The sequence below is a fragment of the Monopterus albus genome, unplaced genomic scaffold, assembly GCF_001952655.1.
Source record: "Monopterus albus unplaced genomic scaffold, M_albus_1.0 scaffold1.1, whole genome shotgun sequence".
NCBI lineage: Eukaryota > Metazoa > Chordata > Actinopteri > Synbranchiformes > Synbranchidae > Monopterus > Monopterus albus.
This window is the reverse complement of record NW_018127881.1, coordinates 299,876-318,129: the sequence shown is the minus strand read 5'-3', so window position 1 is coordinate 318,129 and position 18,254 is coordinate 299,876. Positions and strand designations below refer to the sequence as shown.

Sequence of the window (18,254 nt, the reverse complement as noted above, 5' to 3'; positions counted from 1 at the left end):
ATTTCTTTAGTTTTGTTTCTTTTTGCTTTTTGCAGTGTTGCATAGTTCGATCTCGCATCCAGCTACCGTGTAGTCGGGACATTTTTAAACTAGAGATGGAGCTGAACAAAATCAAATTCTGTTTGCATCTTAATTTTATAAATAATTATCTGTGCAGACATGTTTTAGTTTGATTAAAAAGTTGAGTGTGTGTTTTATATACTACCAGCAGTGTCTACGTAACATTTCACCAAATAAATCAGTTTAATTAATACACCTGTTCAGATTTTCTGTCACTCATGGACGACAAGTTGTGGAGAGAAAATGCTTCAGTCACAACAACACCTGTCACCTGAGAAGTGATGCATGTTCAGGACAACATCAAAGCAAGTTTTCAGTTTTCACATCTTTATACTTTGTATACAGTGTAGAAAAGAACACATTGTAATACAGGGTGTGGACATGGTGGCTAACTGGCCACAGACACTTTATCGAGGTATGCTGTCCCAGAGTGGGTCAGGGACAGCTGCCTCTTAGTTGCCATTGGAAACCGAGTGCTGCCTCTGAGTATACACCGCTGTATGAGACGGGGACTGAAGGAGCCCAGCAAGGCGACAGTCCAGAGCTCTATGCAGCAACAGCTTGGTGAGAGCCAGTTGAGGTTAGCTTGATCCCGGATGGTGGTAGTAGAGACTTTGAGCCAGGCTCAAAGCTCTTATCATTTTCATCTGTAGGACTGGTATTATGCCACTTTATTAAGTTTTGTCTTTTTTTTCAAGGGAGAAAGTAACCACTTAGATTGAGAATATACATATGGTCAGTCTATCCCAGTAATGCCAATTCAGCTATTTGTTCTGACGTTTTCAGATTTGTGTTTGTTATGTGACCAAACTTGCTCTATTAGCAGGCAGCTACATCTCGTTCAGAGCACAGCAGTCTGTGGGCGAGGACGCTGGTGTTCCAGCTGCACATTAGAGCTGCATTTCCATTCCCCGAACCTAACGAGTGGTACACCCCATGCTTCCCTTTACTATCACCCAGCATTACCTTGCCAGTATAAGCAGTTTATCAAATAGCTGCTGAACAAGCAGAACACAAACTCGCCGAAACGTTGTCTTCACCGATTTGCCGGTCATCCACTCACTGAAGTCCCCATTTTACCCCTAAAATAGCAACTGAATGTCTGTCATGTTGATGGTTTTTATTGAAAAACTAAAATGTTAAAAGGTGAAGACCAGGCAAGGCATTGTACATACTGGTTTATTTAACTTCTTTGATTTAACTAATAAAAAGAGTGTTCTTTCCAGTGCACTTTGACATGCATATTGTTCAACAGACAGTAGGGATATCCAACAACCTTTGTCCTAATTTTTCTTTTACAAAGATGTGGGAGCAAACAGCAACTCCTTATGTCAAAACCTTTTTCTCTTGTGGTCACTTAAAAGTGACTCAGGCTTGATGTGCACAAGGTTCTTCCTGAGGTCACCGAATGTGGCACTCGTTGTGACGTTATTAGTTCAGGTCTTGCTCGGCATGTATGATGAATCTGATCCACCTCCTCACTTTAAAATTAGCTAATAAATGCCAAAGGATCATGGAAAGAAAAAGGGGGAACAAGGGTTGTCCATAGCTTTCTCTGATTTTTTTTTTTTTTTTTTTTTGCCTCTTCTTTTAGTTCCAGTTGCATTTGTCTTTGTCATTTTACACGTCTTGAAACTTACAGTAAATCTTGAGACACTGGGTCCCTGACTTAAAAATGCACTTGATGGCTACATACAATATGTGACATTATGCTAAAGCACTGAGGCTGAAGCTGCATTTCTCAACCTAAAATATCCATATGGAAGGGAGATACAGAAACAGCATTGTTCTTATGTTCAAGTGAAGACCTACCTAGTTCTAATGTTTCAGTAAGGAAAGTATAAGATCAAACTTATTTGACCTTATACTTCCCTTAACCTCATGGGTTGCATCAGAAGGTTAGATTTATGTTTTATTTTATTTTATTTTTTCACAAACACTTTTTCACTTTCAGTGTTACAAGTGGAAAGGCTTTTAGGAGTTCAGTGGACATAATGCTTCTCATCAATATCATGACTGGGATTGCTGGAGTATAAACTACTCTGAATCTTATAAAGAGCAGGGCCAATTACCCCAAACTCTAATAGCATCCAGTATCAGCTTCAACACAGCGAATATATTTTTTATGCAGTCTGTAATATCACTAAACAATGTAGTTAATATGCTAACTCTTAACTTCCAACATAATGCAAGGTTAGCCAGATATGCTAATGCATGACAGACTGTATATTCTTAATGCTACTTAGCACTGGACAATCACTGTTCAGGTGAGGGGGGTTAGTGAAGTGTTGAGCCAACTCTGACGCTTATTTTGCTCATTTCCTCAAAACTTCCTTTTTTCTAGGTTTTTTTTCTTACACCTTTCTCAGCACACATATTTGCAGTACCTTCTGTGGATGACAGGCACGTCATGCATTGTTTTGTTATTGTCCCACTAAACTGCGGCTGACGGGAGCATACTCCCGTCTTTTCCTCTCCACTTCGAGGAACAGGGCATGACCCTTCCCACATTGTACCTCTCCCTCTTCCTACCATGCTGTCCTCCTCTCAAGCCCTCGGTCTCGGTCAAAACAAGTTTAGCTATAAATCTTCACCGCTGTGATTTCTCACACAGCTGAGATCACACTCACATAAAGGGATCATTAACCTAAGTGATGTCATCATAAGTGACAACTGTGTAGATGGAGTCAGTTGTTTATTTCAGTGTCTGCCTTCCTTTCGCATCCATCTCTTTTTTTTCCCACCCTTTTAACCCTTGTGCCTTGTATTAAGTGCAAATGTGTGAGAGAGACAATGGAAAAAATGACCCAAACTTTGCTTTGTTTATGTTGTGTTGTCCTCATAACATATCTTTCATCATGACAGCATGGCACATACATTTATTTATGAGTGTGAGCGTGTGCATAGCATTACAAACATTGTGGGGACTGAAATCTGATTGCATGCTTACAAGTTGAGGATTCTGCCTTTCTTGTGATCCCCGCCATGTAAGTGACTGAATTTTAGGCTGACAGCTGACAAGTTAGGGTGATGTTAGGTGTTAGGCATGTAGACTGTTGGTTATGGTTAAGGTTAGACTAGGTCTGCAGGAAATGAATGTTAGTCCATGTAAAGTCCCCATGGGGAATATATTCAAAAATGCACATCTCTGTGTGTGTGTGTGAGAGAGAGAGAGGGGGGCCTTGACAGCATGCACAACTCCTTCCCCTTATCCAGTGAGGAAGCTCTTGAGGCTCAAGGGACACATCAGCCATTAACTCATAACTATTTAAAGGAATTAGGGGAAAGTTCATGTCCTTAGATTATTGTGAAAACTGCAGATTCTCAGAAAGTAGCATATAGAGTCGATAAAGATAAATGCCACCAGTGAATGCTCTCTGTCTCACTCTCTCCATGCGTGGAGCTATATGGACCTGCTTGTGTATGTGTGTGTGTGTGTTGATATCATTGCCCAGATCTCAGTTTAAGTAGTATGGGCCATGTTTTGATGATCTAAAGCGCACATTTCCAGGCACAATAATTAAGGTGCATACAGGGTGTGTCCAGACAAATTTTTCTATTTTGATGGCGCAAAAACTATATCTGTGTCAGGTGCTTGTTTTAAAAGGGTCGGATTTACTCTCTTGATTAACCCATGGGTGTATTTTGGGTGTAACATGCAATAAACCAATCAAAATGCCCGCTCCCATTCTCTTTAAAAGGCGGTCTCGCTGGTACCACAGCAGATAGCAGCAGATTTACCTGGAGGGTGACAGGAGCGATTTAAATACCTATGTGTAGAGCCATGATTACTCAAAACAATTTGCCATTTACATTGACCATTATCATGACCAAATAATTCTGATACATAACGTAATCGATCATTTAAATTGTATGAAGGCCACGATATGCTAACCCCTGGACATAGGAATAAAGCTTTCTGATCCTCAGAGGCCAGTTCTGCTGTTATGGTCTGTGTTTCTTGTGCTTTTTGGTTCTCTCCGGGACCCGTTTTTACAGGCTTGCCGACATGTTTTAAAATAACTTGGTGTACAGGGTATTAATTTTAATTCTTAAAATATTCTATTATTAATCTGTAGCATTTTGGTGTGCTGCTGCAAGTGGGAAGCAACATGTCTGCACCTTGTGCACCCGCTTATGCACGTACATATTACTAACTTGATCCATGGCCTTTAAAATGCCCGTCTATTGACTTAGACCAGCTTTTTGTTGGCCACTGGCGCAACTTCTTATGGCATCCTCAAGATAATAAGTGCACCAAAACATGCCTACAAAGGCCTCTTGTTTACATCGACACTCCCAGGTGGACAAAAGTGTATGTGGCATCTTGACGGTATGGGTGCTAGGAGGCTAAAAGGACACTGTGTCAGGTGCAAGATAGGAAATTACACTTTGACACTGGCCTGTATGTTTGGTGCTGGGTGGAAGGTAGGGCCCTATGTCTTTAAGTTTCTGCTTGCTTGCATGCCCTAGATTATTTGTGGTGTATGTATGTCCTTAAATATGCATCTTTCTTCACATAAGAGGGTTTGATATCAATCCCCAAGAGTGCTGCTTAGCAGAATTCAGACACCCTGTCGTCCTGTGTTACAAGACTCACCTCATGTCCCAGTCACATTATGATTCTGACAGCAGTGTAGAACACATCCTGGACATGTGTGCGTGTGTGTGTGCCTATGTATTACTTACATTATGGGGAAACTTGTTAACACACACACATTGTGGGGACTCAATCACTGGATTTTAGAGTGGTAGTATGGTTTAAGGTTACAGTCAGGGTTGGCAAGTAGTGGTTATGGTTAAGGTTAGGATAAGTCTGCAGGAAATGAATGTAAGTCAATTTGAAGTTCCTACAAGGAATGAAAACACAGCTGTGCGTGTGTGTGTGAATCAGGAAAGCCACATCCTCACAGTGAACAGTGACATTTTTAGACAATGATCATAAAGGTGGACTGACAGATTAGAAAGTTAAATTTTTCTTTTATATTACAATATTACTCCAGCTATGTGAGCATATTATAGTTGAAATATTTGGTGTTTTTTTGCATCATTACTGGGAGCAAGGGCCATCTTAAGATGAGGACACACATTATGAATATTCAGCTCATTATAAATATGTTTTAAGTGATGACATAGAGAATTCCAGCAAAATGTGTGATGACTCAGAACAAGTCTGTTCCAATCTGGGGACATTTGATGTTGTGATATGATTCTAAACCTTTACACCTTTGCAGTCTGTCATTTTCTTTAAGGGTGTACTCACACTATGTAGGAACGGTTGTCTTGTACAGTGCCTGAGTTCAGTTGTCCTCCCCCCCCGCTGGCCTGCGCTCACACATTTTAAACAATCCGGGCCAGAGCAAACTTGTGTCGCCATGATGCAACTGAAGAGAAATACTCTCGCATAGCACATAGTTCGGAGTTCAGGTTACCTGCCTAGGCATGGCACGGAAAGATCATACTAGTCAAACAAACTGGACTGGTCAAATGTGCTTGGGCACGGTACAGATTGCCTTGTGTGAGTACACCCTAAGATTTTGATACTTGTAAGTGGACAATGACATTACAATATGCAAATGGGAGACATTATTCAAACAAAACTGTCCTAAAATAGCAAGAAGATGGTGGTGAAAACTGTCATCATGTGTAGTTTGTCCAGTCTTCAGAGGTTTGAGTTAGTCTACAAATACTATATGTCCCCCACTTCACCTATATAATAGTCTGTGCTGTGGTTGCACATTTCTGCTGGCTAACCAGAAACAACAACAAGCAGTCAACAACCACAGTGCCTGCTGTTATTTATGCATGTTTTAGTGTGAACGCACAGTCAGAGTTTAACTCAGTTTGTGAAGTTCTGGCTGAGCACACCTAGGGTGGTGTAAAGAGGCCCTGTTTACATTTGAGAGTGCAAATGCAGTTTTATTCAGTTTGACTGAAAAAACAACACTTGGTACTGAACACCGACACTAATCACAGGCTGTTGAGCTGTATATCGGAGTCCAAATCTTATTAAGGTTAAGATAGTAATGGAATCATTTTGGTGCATGATTACATTCAGCACACAACAAACAAATGCAACATATCCAAAATTCATAACTTAGTGAATAGAAACACTGCAACTCATCTCTTGATGGATGGGAAAACAATTGATATGATGAGTTTTTCCCCATACTTAAATGTGAGGTTTATGTTTTCAACCTGCACTACTGTAGAGTTTTTAATCTGATAAACACAGCGGTAGATCTGTCATGGTGTGAGCAGCCACCGTGTGTGTGCCTTAGATTAACATTAGTATGGCCTTAAAATGGTCCCAAAACAGGAAGCCATGCTACAAATGATATTCCCAAATCTGTACAATGCTGATCATGAATATCAGAATAACATATCTGATAAAAAAAAATACATCTAAACATCATCTAATATTTGTTTCTTCATAAAATAACTGATGACTTTCCATCCTAGAAGACATGCAATTCCACATTCTCTCTAACGGGCTTTAGTTATTGTCCCAATGCACTTTGTGGTAAGGGAGAGAGATAGTGAAAGACACTGTCGAGTAACACCACTTGACCCTACCTGTCCAACCTCAACCTTCAGTGCACAAAAACACAGCTGTGAGTGAATGGTGACAGCAGACAAGCTGAAACTCTATCTCTAAATTGTCCAAGGTGCTTGACTTTTCTGTTTCATGTCCTTGGTAATTGTTTCTTTTTTCAGCCTTTTTAGGATCACTTTTACATTTGTAATGTATTTTTGCATCCCTCAATAGTCATGTAACTTGTGTAGAAGTGCAGATGAAGACAGAAACCAATAGAGCATTTACCACTTCTTGTTTGGTCTGGGAGCATGTGAATATGTGTGAACACTTATTTAGCAGCCTAATATTTGACCAAGTAGCTGTTTTATGTAGAATAGTTTGATCATTCATTGTGTTACAGCCTGAACTGTGCTGTCTGATTTTTTTACTTATTTTTATTTTGAAAGGACAATGCACATTTGTCAAACATTGTTGTAAATGTGCCAGTGTTAGCCAAAAGACAACGTTTTGAACTTTTGCTCCCCAGCTTAATGTTCAGTTAACACAGTATGTGAAATAAATGCAATAGGATGAAGGCAAAATGGAAAATCAGGTAAATCAGGTAATTTTTTAATTAAGTGAGGTGTAATAGTTTGACATGCCTTGCACATCATCACTATATAGTGATGTATACATAGACTGTACAGTACTATATCTGCCATATTTGAATGAAAACATTCAGCTTGAGGTTTTTGTTATCCTGCTGCAATCTGCTCAGCCACAAAGCCAGAAGTACTGTTCTCATGCTTTAGTTAGAAATGAATATTCACAAGTAACCACTGTGTTTTCTAATTAGCTCAGAGAACTAGCAGGCCCTCGTATAGAATTGGTATTGCATGAGGAGGCACAAGTGAGTGCATCACTGCTGTCACATTGAGACTGAGTGACTGTGCAGAGGGAGAGAAGTGCAACCAGAGAGGCATGATGAGGTTGCCTGTCAGAGTGAAGCAACAGGAAATCATCTGCCTCTGATGTCTACCACCTCACACACGCACCCACTCTAGTGTAGGAGAACACATCTACCAAAAAAAATAAAAGAAAGCAATGTATAAACACATACACATACACAAGCATATACTGTACAATTATGCAGAGACACGCACACATAAAAAATGGGAATAAAAGACAGACACACACACAGAGATATCACATGATAGTTAGCTGTCTGAACTTCTGCTGAGCCCAGACACTTTCAGAGAAAGAAAATGTGTGTGTATATAGTTCCCTTTCTATTGGTCATCACTTCCTGAGGAAAAGCATGATTCCCCCCCACCCACACCACACATGTTTAGTCTCTTCTGTCGTTGCTGCCACTGTCAGTTGCTGGTCAGTGAGCTGACACTGAACATGCTCTGAACTAAAACAGGAGAAACAGGGAGTGAACTGTCTTCTGCCCTGTGTGTCACCATAATGCAGTTCATCATGTTGAATCAGTGCATGAGCTTTTGTTCATTACATTCTGTACAAAGACCAGTTTGTTGCTATGTTTAAATAAAAGCTTTAGACAGCTGCAATGAATGCATTTGTACAGTTAATAATAATATGTGGTATTATAACAATTCATGGGTACAGGCATGAGTAAAAATGGACTAAGCACGGGCAGGACTAGCTAACTTTCGCTGCGCACCTTATTTACTCCCAGCCTGGGACATCACTGCTGCACAGTGCCCCCGCCCCAATAAAAATTATAAAGAACCAGAAAAATGGAAAAATGTTAGTTGAATTTAAGGTAACAATTTGTAATTGTTTCTTATTTTTCATTCATTAATACCATGGTAGCACTGTCACCTCACAGCAAGAAGGTTCCGGGTTCGCATCCCGGCTGGCATGTTGCATGTTCTCCCTGTGCCTGCGTGGGTTCTCTCCGGGTGCTCCGGCTTCCTCCCACAGTCCAAAGACATGCAGTTTAGGTTGACTGATGACTCTAAATTGACCATAGGAGTGAGTGTGTGTGGTTGTTTGTCTACATGTCAGCCCTGTGATAGACTGACAACGTGTCCAGGGTGGACCCTGCCTCTCACCCAGTGTCAGCTGGGATTGGCTCCAGCGCCCCCGTGACCCTATTCAGGAATAAGCGGTATAGATAATGGATGGATGGAGGAATAATACCATGGTCTGATGTTAACTGGTAGGGTCTTCTCCTGATTTTATTTAGAAACACAGTAACTGTGGGTAATGGGCCGAGTCCGATACAGAGCTTTGTGGGTGTGGGGTAATTGACTGAGAGCAGACATATAGTCTTTTCAGTAAAATACCCGCAGAACCTGCAGTGCAGAGATTTTCACAGCCAGATACCTGTAACTACAGTAGGTCATGTCAAACAGCTCTATACACTTTTCAGTTTTTTGCTTGTGTACTTGTGTGTGATTTTGTGTAAACCAGGTACTCTTCTGAAATAAAGATAAATTTGAATTTGACAAGGAATAGTTAATATTTTAAGATTGAAGAATATCCTCAACTGTGTAATAACTGAAACATGGTGTGGGCATATTTGTAAAATATATATATATAGTATATAGCTGCTTTTTAAAATACAGAAAATGATTCTTAGATTTATGTGCATTTGTAAGAAGCTTTGCCTCCTCTTCGATCTGACCTCTGGTTGACCTGCTTATCAGCGCTGCACTTTCCTAGCTTTGGAACCTGAAAGAAAGAAATTACAGAAAAATTGAGTCGAAATCAGAGAGAGGTTGTCTGGGTACTGTTTTACTCAGAGCTGTGCCAAGCAGAAAGAGAATGTGGTTTCTAACCTCCCACCTTGAGCTTTGAAGTTTTATGAGTAAATTCAGTACCAACTGAGCAAGTGGGTTTTTAGACACAAAGAGACTCATTTCTGTTGAGAGGGCAGTCCAGACCTCTAGCTGACACTTTGGGCGCACTTGGTTTTCCATTACTCTCCTGTTTCATCATTTAAATGCAGAGGGGGAAGGCCCTTTACAGGTAATTCTGTCTGTGGTGGCTTCACACCACCAAAGACAAAAAAAACTGAAAAAAGTGCTAATTTCCTGAAGAGTGAAGCAGGATATCAGCTTTTTTAGCATTTATTCTAGATGCAACTTTTAAAATACTGTACTTTTAATGGGTGGCAATGACTGCCTGATCACCATCTCATTTAGTAAATTCAACTGCTTACAAACACCACACGATTTTACCAGTGTCCACACACTTCACCTTTTCAAAGAAATTGCGGGGACTGTCAGGCAGACTTGCAGGCGGACATGTCTGAACCACATGCTGTTTTACGTGACGAGGTCAGGAAGTCACAGAGCTCTGAACACTAACTTTCCCCCTCACTGCATGTGTCATACACACACACACACACACAATCATACGAGTGTCATATTAAAAATAATTAATTGTGGAAAAAAAGAAAAAGAAAACCACACCTTCCTCTACAGCGGAAATACTCTGCAACATGTCATTTTGTCTTCAAGATGTTATAAAAGCAGCAAACAAAAGCTTGTCAAGTGTTACATTGAGCTAAATTTGGCACAGAGTCAAGTTAAGAGAGTGCAACTTTATATTTGTTTCTTGCAGTTAGCTTCACTTAGTTATTTATGAAAAACCTACTGTGTCCAAACATCATCAAAAGTAAATGGTCTTATACTTGTATAGTGCCTTTCTATGCTTTTTACAGCACACTCAAAGCGCTTTCACATTATTCGGCCATTCACCCATTCGCACTCCCACACCGGTGACATCACCGGGAGTTCAGTGTCTTGCTCAAGGACACCTCGACATGTTGACTGGACAAGCCAGGAATCGAACCGCTAATCCTCCGGTTAGGAAACAACCCGCTCTACCTCCTGAGCCACAGCCGCAGTATGTTATTTACCTTTGTATGCATTGTTCTGAAGAGTTCCTAATTTAGTGGCCCGGTCGGTTCCCAAAAAAATAAGTTCGCATATCAAAATGTGTTTCTAGCAGCCCTTTTGGTTGAGCGACTGCCTGCTTTGACATTAGTGGTGTAGGTCTCACCCTCCGAGAGGGAACAGCTTTCCTGAAACAGACAGGATTGCTGTTGATGTCTGTGAATGCAGCAGGACAGGTTCGGCCTTTTGTATCTCACTTTACTTAATATACCAGACAACTTCTGTGTGGACTTCTGTCGTATCCTAAACTACTTTTCACTTTGCACAGTTTCTTTTCCTGACTGTTTAATCACTTGTATAGGAGGCTTCTACACCCTTGCAAAAAGTGATGGATATTTTTTGACAGTAGAGCTTAATCATTGTGAGCATTTAGTTTTTGTTGAAATTTGTTTCATTGTTTTTCCCTTTGGAGTTTTTGTATACAGGCTGATAAAAAGCTAAATCTGTGAATTTAACAAAACTACCCTTCCAATGATATAAAAAGGATCTCGGCCACCTTCTGTGCAGTAATCTGATCCCCAGCCTTTGCTTCAGTCCGTTTTGGACCGACTTGTTGCTGTTGTGAGGAAATATGAACATTGAAAAACATTTCATTTGTTTTGCAACTTTGTCCCTGAAGGAAAGATTTCACATCTCTCTCTTTGACCTCTTGGTTTTCACCTCTTTTTCTAGACTGTTGCTTTCAGGCTGTGAGAATAGCCTTATTACCGCTTTGCTAACATTACAGTATTGTCATTTTATCTAATAATCCAGCTTTTGTGCCGGCTTGCTCTTTCTCTCATTGCTGTTCGCTGTATGTCACTCACAGTTTTAGGCTGGCTCACAGTTACGGTAGCTTGACAGACCTGCCTGGCAATTTGCCGTTGGCCTTTTGTTATTATGTCATGACTGAGGCAATAGCTGCTAGAAAGTACTCCTACACACTGTACTCTTACCTGGAAGACAAGTTCTGACATGTGGAAATCTGAGAACTGGCAGGAGACAGCAGTACAACCGTCACGCACATGCTCACACACACACACAGACAACCTTTCAGACACAGCAGACATGGTGCTGCATCAGCCTTACTAATCATCTGTCGCCTTTCATAATGTCTTGGCAGGTTGTTTGCCCACACATCACGTGCAGATACAAACATGTTCGATTCAGTGGATTTTGTACTACAACATTTCCATGAATGCTCTCGGGGGAGAAGTTACAGTACAAACTTGTTTTCACCTTTTGATTACAACATGATTTAAGCACCTTGGTTTTAACTGCCAGGCTGCAGCTGCCATCCTTTTTTTCTTTACAAGTTGTGGTGAGTACAGAGCATGAATTTCCTAAGATAAGGAGTTTTTCTTAAAGCCTTTGATTTTATGAAGTGGTTGTAGGGTTTGCTCTCTGTCACCCCTCTCGCTTCATCTCTCTTACTCTTCATCTCTAGAGCTTTCTCTCCCAGTACATTTCTGTTTCCATATACCTGGATGCCAACCAGTGCATAAATGGCTCCAGTGCTCCGTCTATTTTCGGCTTTATTGGCTGGCAACTGGCCAACAAATGGAAAAATAACCAGGTGTATCTGGTTATTAATAGTAAGTGTTTCCCCCTGCAACAGCTTGCAAGGTGGTGGAAGCTCCATCACACACACACACACACACAAACACTCTTTTTCTGAAACAATGTCACAGCCAAATTTTAAGTGGATCCCCTACTGATTTTCTCTGCCACATTCCAATCAAGTTAAAAGGAAACAATAAGTAGTAGCGAGGAGGATGTTTGTTCCACAGAAATGTTTTGCCAAGTAATTTGGAGACATTTCAAGCCATTTTTATACCAGGTGCTACTGTGCCACCTGAGTATTGCTATTTTGGTTTTGTCCTGTTGCATAATTTGTTGTATTCTTTGTTGTTGTTTTTTTCAGATGGAGCGTCAGTCGATGTTGATTAGAGGACGTTTATTTAGAGAATCGCTGTTGGTTACAAAAGGTTGTTTGTCTGCCAAGCTGGTTCAGTGCAGAGACCTTTTACTCTATTGATTATTTATAAACTGGTACTGGTTTTTCCTTTCCTTTTCAGAGTTTCTATATTTTAAATCAAGGTCAGAATTCAAGCATGGCTTCCTCCCTCTTGAAAAAAAAAAAGCTTGGGAAACGTAAATGCAGTAGTTTCCAGTACTGATATTTAGAAAGACAGAGATGTTCTACTTTCAAATGTCACATGGAAAGATTTCAAGATTTGTAATATTTTAAAGGATAAGTCAGATGATGTTCTAGATTTTTCTCTGTGTCAGCAAACCCTGTGAAAACAGCAAGTCATCTAACTAACAGATGTTGTTTGTGTTTCCAAATCCACTTATAGTTTATTATTTTGTGCCAGAAAGCACACCAGTACACACTTTGCCCTGGGTGATTTGATGAACATGGGCACTTTACTTTAGTTGATTCACATGCACCATCCCGTTGAAGTAAATTTAGATTAGTTTAGACTATTTTAAAGCTGAGACTAGATATTTGTGACCCATTTTTATTTACATCTTCACTAAGAGTTCAGTGCCACAAGGTTGGGAAGACTGACGTATTAAGAGACAAACAAATGCATTGTTGGTTTTGTTGTTTTCATGTGAAGCTTTCCTTAAACCTTTGCTAGCATTATGTCATCTTATTTTTAAGAATCTTTTCATTCTGCCACTAGTTTCTTAAGTTTTTGTGTAGGGGCTGTAGTTTAGAAAATTAAATACATCTTTAAAAGCAACATATTCCACTACAAACCTATCCCTGATTATAGACCCTTGTATGTGGATTGCTTATGTTTAGACTGTAGTAACCTCTGATGACTGGACTTTGACCATCTCAGCTGACTTCTCTTCTCCAATGTCTGACCATTTGAGTTAGATATTGGAATGACCAAAGAGCCTTTGTTCATTTACATCAACACACAGCCTAATATTCCAAGACTTTAAACACAATAACCAAAACAGTGTTTCAAGGCAATTTTCAGTGTCAACCCAATTCTTAATTATCAGTCGGTAACACTTTTCAGCACACTGAGTCGCTCCACTCAGCCTCAGACTGTCCCACACTCTGCGTCCTTTGGTTGGGCAATCACAGAGGCAAGTCACCCAAACAGCAACAGAGGAAGACAGTGTTTTGAACAGAGGAGACGTTCCTTAGTGCCAGAGTTCGTCTTGTACTCCATGTGACACAATCTGCCTCCGTGTTTGCTAGATAACAGACAGACTGCAGGAACAAGTTGAAGGAGTGAGGATATTCATCATGGTGTTTGTATGGGAGTGTGTGTGCACGGTTTCTGTTTTAGACTTTTCTGAAGTGACATATTTAGTTATTAACAAAATGTACAATGTTGCATTTGGGTTTGTCTATGTATATTTTTGTTGTCATCTTTCTTTCTCCTTTCCTCTGTCTCTACTCTTTTTTTTTAATCTTACCCTCCCTTTCTCTCCAACTTTTCCTCTTCCTCCCCTCCTCTCTCTAGTACTTCTTGTGTTGTTTTCTTTTAACAAGGCCACATACAGTCAACAAACCATACTGCATCAGCTAACGTGTCACTGCTTCATCTCTTTCTACAGCAGACATGGTGGACACCCAGCAGCTCCTAGCCTGGCCTGTCGGTTTCAGTCTGAGCGCCGTGGACCTGCCAGACCTGGAAGACAGCTCCCACTGCCTCAATATGAAGCATTTGTCCACGCTAGACTATGCCTCCATCTCCTCTTCCTCTGTCCATTCCTCCTTGTCTCCATCACTTGTATCCTCCATCTCTTCCTCTGGTATGCCCTATGACCCCAGCCCACCGCAGAGTGAAGAACATCTGACCAACATGGACTACATACACATGCACAGCTACAGGACAGAGCGGAACATGTATAGTAAGTCCAGTTTGTGTGATGGTAGAACAAGAGCAAATGCATTACCTAGTTTCTTTTTATCTTCTTTGAAATTCATTTGCAGGATGTAGAACCTAAGTAGCTGCTTAGGTCCTTGCATGAAAAAGTGTTATTGTTACAGTGCTTCATTTGTACCATATTAAGTGGAAATTTGGTCAAACTATCGATTTGTTTGTGCTTAAAACACCAGAATAGCAGTTATAGCCAGTTAGAAAATACTGGATGCACATTTGAAGAAACCAGGTTTAACCAACTGAGCATTAATGTTGAAAGTGGGTTTAAGATTTACAGTATAATAAGAAAGTCTGGCTACCGCCTGTCCTAGCTGCCTGATGTTTCTTGTAGCAGATTCAATCAAGATGGAGCCAGAGTCACCTCCACAGTACTCAGACAGTCCTGTGTTCTCCAAGATCCAGGATGATACCTCAACAGCAGCCCTAAACATTGAGTGTCGTGTGTGTGGAGACAAAGCCTCTGGGTTTCACTATGGTGTCCATGCCTGTGAGGGCTGTAAGGTAGGACTGAAAGATATCATGAGTAAAGATGAAACTAAGATGCATAACAAACTGGCGGAGAGTACATAAGCAGTGTTTAAAACCCTAGATTTCACCAGAGTAGAGCTGCAACTAACATCTGCTTTCATTATTAACCAATCTGCAAATTAGGTTCTTATTTTATTAAGATGAATGTATCTTTGTTTTGCCCAATCAACAGTTTTAAACCTAAAGCAATTTGATGCACTAACAGAAAAGACAAACACCACCTTTTCACCATTTAGAGGCTAGACCAAAGTTATGTTACTTATAGCTTGATTTAAATGAATGAATCAATTATCAAAGAAGTTTTTTGTCGATTGATACATCAAGTGATTGATTCAGCTCTGCGCTGCACATCACCCTGAGCAAACTGCTCTTAGACTTGTGGGGCTTAAGTCGTTTAAAACCTGAAAGTTTATTACAATTAAAACAGCAGTTTATTCTTTGTTAGAATGAGTGGACACACTACAACCAGTCCTCATTTTGCAGAGGAATCTTTCTGACAGAGTGTGTTTTTTCCTCTTATAATGCTCTCACACTGCAGGGAGGTGCACAATATGTAATCATAAACAGTAGGTAAGAAACACTGTTTGCAAAATGGCAGGAGCAATCTGACAGTTATGCAACAGAGACTTTATTCCAAAAGCTTGCGTTTTGGCACCAGTGTGGCCTCTTTAGAGCTCTAAAGGCTTCTGCATTGTTGCAAGTGCATACTTTTGCCTGCTGTTCATGCCTTTTCTCTTGTCGATTAAGGACTTATCTGACTTCCAGTCATTTTAGAAATACAAGTTGTGCCTTAAATTAAGTGTACAGAAATAGCAAATGAATAGCTTGTTGGTCTCAAAAAAAAAAAAACCCAGTCATACCACCAGAGAGTCATGTCAGGAAATGGTAAAGGCAGCTGCGAATAGCAGTTTTGTTTCTCTGCCAGTCTTCCTTTTTCTGTCACCGAGTGTCACTCTTGGGTGAAACATGTTGGTGGAATAAATAATTGTATAATGCATGGAGAGAAGGGTGCACTTTTTAGAATCTTTTTGATGTCTGTCACTCTAACCACAAGCCCCATACATTTTCCACTTTGCAAGGTCTCAACAAAGGCTTGTGTTTCTTCAGATAAGCTCAGTTTGTCTGTCTGTATAGAGTATAAATAACTAATAGAGTATGGGGGAGGTTTCACACATATTTCCACTTTCTTTGAACTAGTGAGACGTTATAAGAAGAGTAGCTATAAATTGTGACATTGTCCTCATGTGTGATGGATGTCAAGAAACAGCATCGATACTATGTATATGTATGTATTTTTACTGTGGGTGTGGTTCCAAGACGTATTCACAGGTCTTAAATCATTCCATACAAATTAGTGTGAAAAGCTACTACACTGTGTTTACTTCTGTATGAGTAACACTTTATTAATACTATAGTGCCCAGCAGTTTTAGGAAAGCTTTTAGCCTTTTTTTTTTAATTAAAGCACATTAGTGACTAAAAGACTAACGTGTGCAGTAGGAATGAGTGCCTACAGTGCCTAGAGCCGCAGACATTGCAGGGAAGTCAGAAAGTATTGTGAGATGAACAAATGTGTTGTTGGTTTCGGTCTTTTCATGGAATTTCTAGACAATAAACAAAAGTTTGTCAGCCTTTAAAATGCTTATCATTTTGCTGATATTACTGCTTCTGTTGTTTGACACATTATATTATCAGTTTTGAGACTTTTCGCTGTAGAATTGTTGTATTGGACTGTTTTTTATTGTTTTATTTTGAAAGTCTAATTTATATGATTAAGATGCAAAGGTTTTAACAGTGACTGACAGTGTACAATCAGTGCAACACAGCCACTTGAACATTGCCGTGAAGATCACTCGGCACCTCTCTGACACTGTCAGGGTTGTTGGGTTGGATCCATTACAATGAACAAAGGTTTCTGTTTTTCTGTCCACTATAGTCTAAATCACTATATCTTGAGAGGTTGAATGATGGTAAGGTACAGTAGTCATTGTTCTGCTAAAGTCTCAGGGGATATTTACCAGAAGAGGGGTCAGCCAAGCAGGTAAACACTTAATTGTTTCAAAAAGGGAAAACATTCTCTATTGAGGTGGAGGCTTGATCCTCTTTAACTTCCTACTTCTTTAAATAACCTACTATTACATCTGTGGATTATAGGAATGTAGATGCCAAACACACCAGCCTCCAGCTACAATATCTAGATGTGGATTTTCATACTTATATTAAAACTTAAATACAATTCTCCTCTTAAAATGTACATACTTCAGGTTTTCCCTTTTAATCTGTTCTGTTAGCTTTCTTAGTAAGCACATCCATCAACAGACCAGTGACTGTATGTAGGAGTGTGTGTTTAGGAGTTTGACCATGGCTGCATAGTTAATAGCTGAGATAAGCACAAGTGTTATGGCTCCTTTGGTCCTAAGGTTGAAAACACCAAAGTACAAATCCACTCTGAAGCACAAGTCAACTTTTACTTGTGGGCAGTATGATTGATTTCCATAGAGAAAGAACCAGGTATCTATTCTGGGTCTGTCAGTTAATAGATACTTTGTGCTGCTTTACCAAAGAGTAACTTGAATCAGACCACTATTAATATTCAAGTAGAAATAATTAAAATGATATTTGTATGCTTTTATGGAAAATTTGGATTTAATTTGTCTTTTCTGTAAAGTCTCATCTTTTCCTTTATCATTAAGTTCTATTGAGGTATAAATATTCTCAGTATTCATAAGGAACATATACTACTTGAAATATATTTTTTCACTAAAATCTTAAAATTTGCTTTCCTACTTTGTATGGTCATACTTTCATTGTCTTATTTGTCAGCACAGTACAGTTTGTCTCTTAATGCAATTGAAGAAAACAGTTACATTAAAATAAGTCCGTGCATATTTCCTGCACTGGCACAGCACAAATCTCTTACCAGTTCTTAGAAAAGGAACAGAAGTAGCAGAGTAGCGTACATGTAACAAAAAAAAAAAAGACATCTACAGTGACAATATCTCAGGCTTCTGTCTGTCACTTTCTTTCTTGTAGGGTTTCTTCAGACGCACAATCAGGTTAAAGTTGGTGTATGATCACTGTGATCTCCACTGTCGCATTCACAAGAAGTCCCGCAACAAATGCCAATACTGTCGCTTCCAGAAGTGTCTCAATGTTGGCATGTCACACAACGGTAAGGTGGTGATACTTTTGCACACACCTTTTAGAACAGTGTACACTTACAATATGTATGATGAACTTGATTCATTTTCACTATGTGCACTCTGTCCACAGTTGTTTCTGTTTTCCTGCCTGTTCTTTAAACTGCATTCTCTCTTTCCTCG

At 39.8% G+C, this 18,254-nt stretch overlaps 1 protein-coding gene across 1 annotated transcript in view; it reads left to right on the top strand.

The window, feature by feature from the left end:
- The window catches only part of pparg (peroxisome proliferator-activated receptor gamma), a 42,941-nt gene that overhangs the window by 8,900 nt on the left and 15,787 nt on the right, over positions 1–18,254 (top strand). The window contains exons 4-6 of the mRNA XM_020609689.1: positions 14,077–14,373; positions 14,737–14,906; positions 17,965–18,236. Coding sequence (XP_020465345.1) covers positions 14,077–14,373; positions 14,737–14,906; positions 17,965–18,236 — 739 coding nt within the window. The remainder of the gene's footprint in view (positions 1–14,076; positions 14,374–14,736; positions 14,907–17,964; positions 18,237–18,254) is intronic.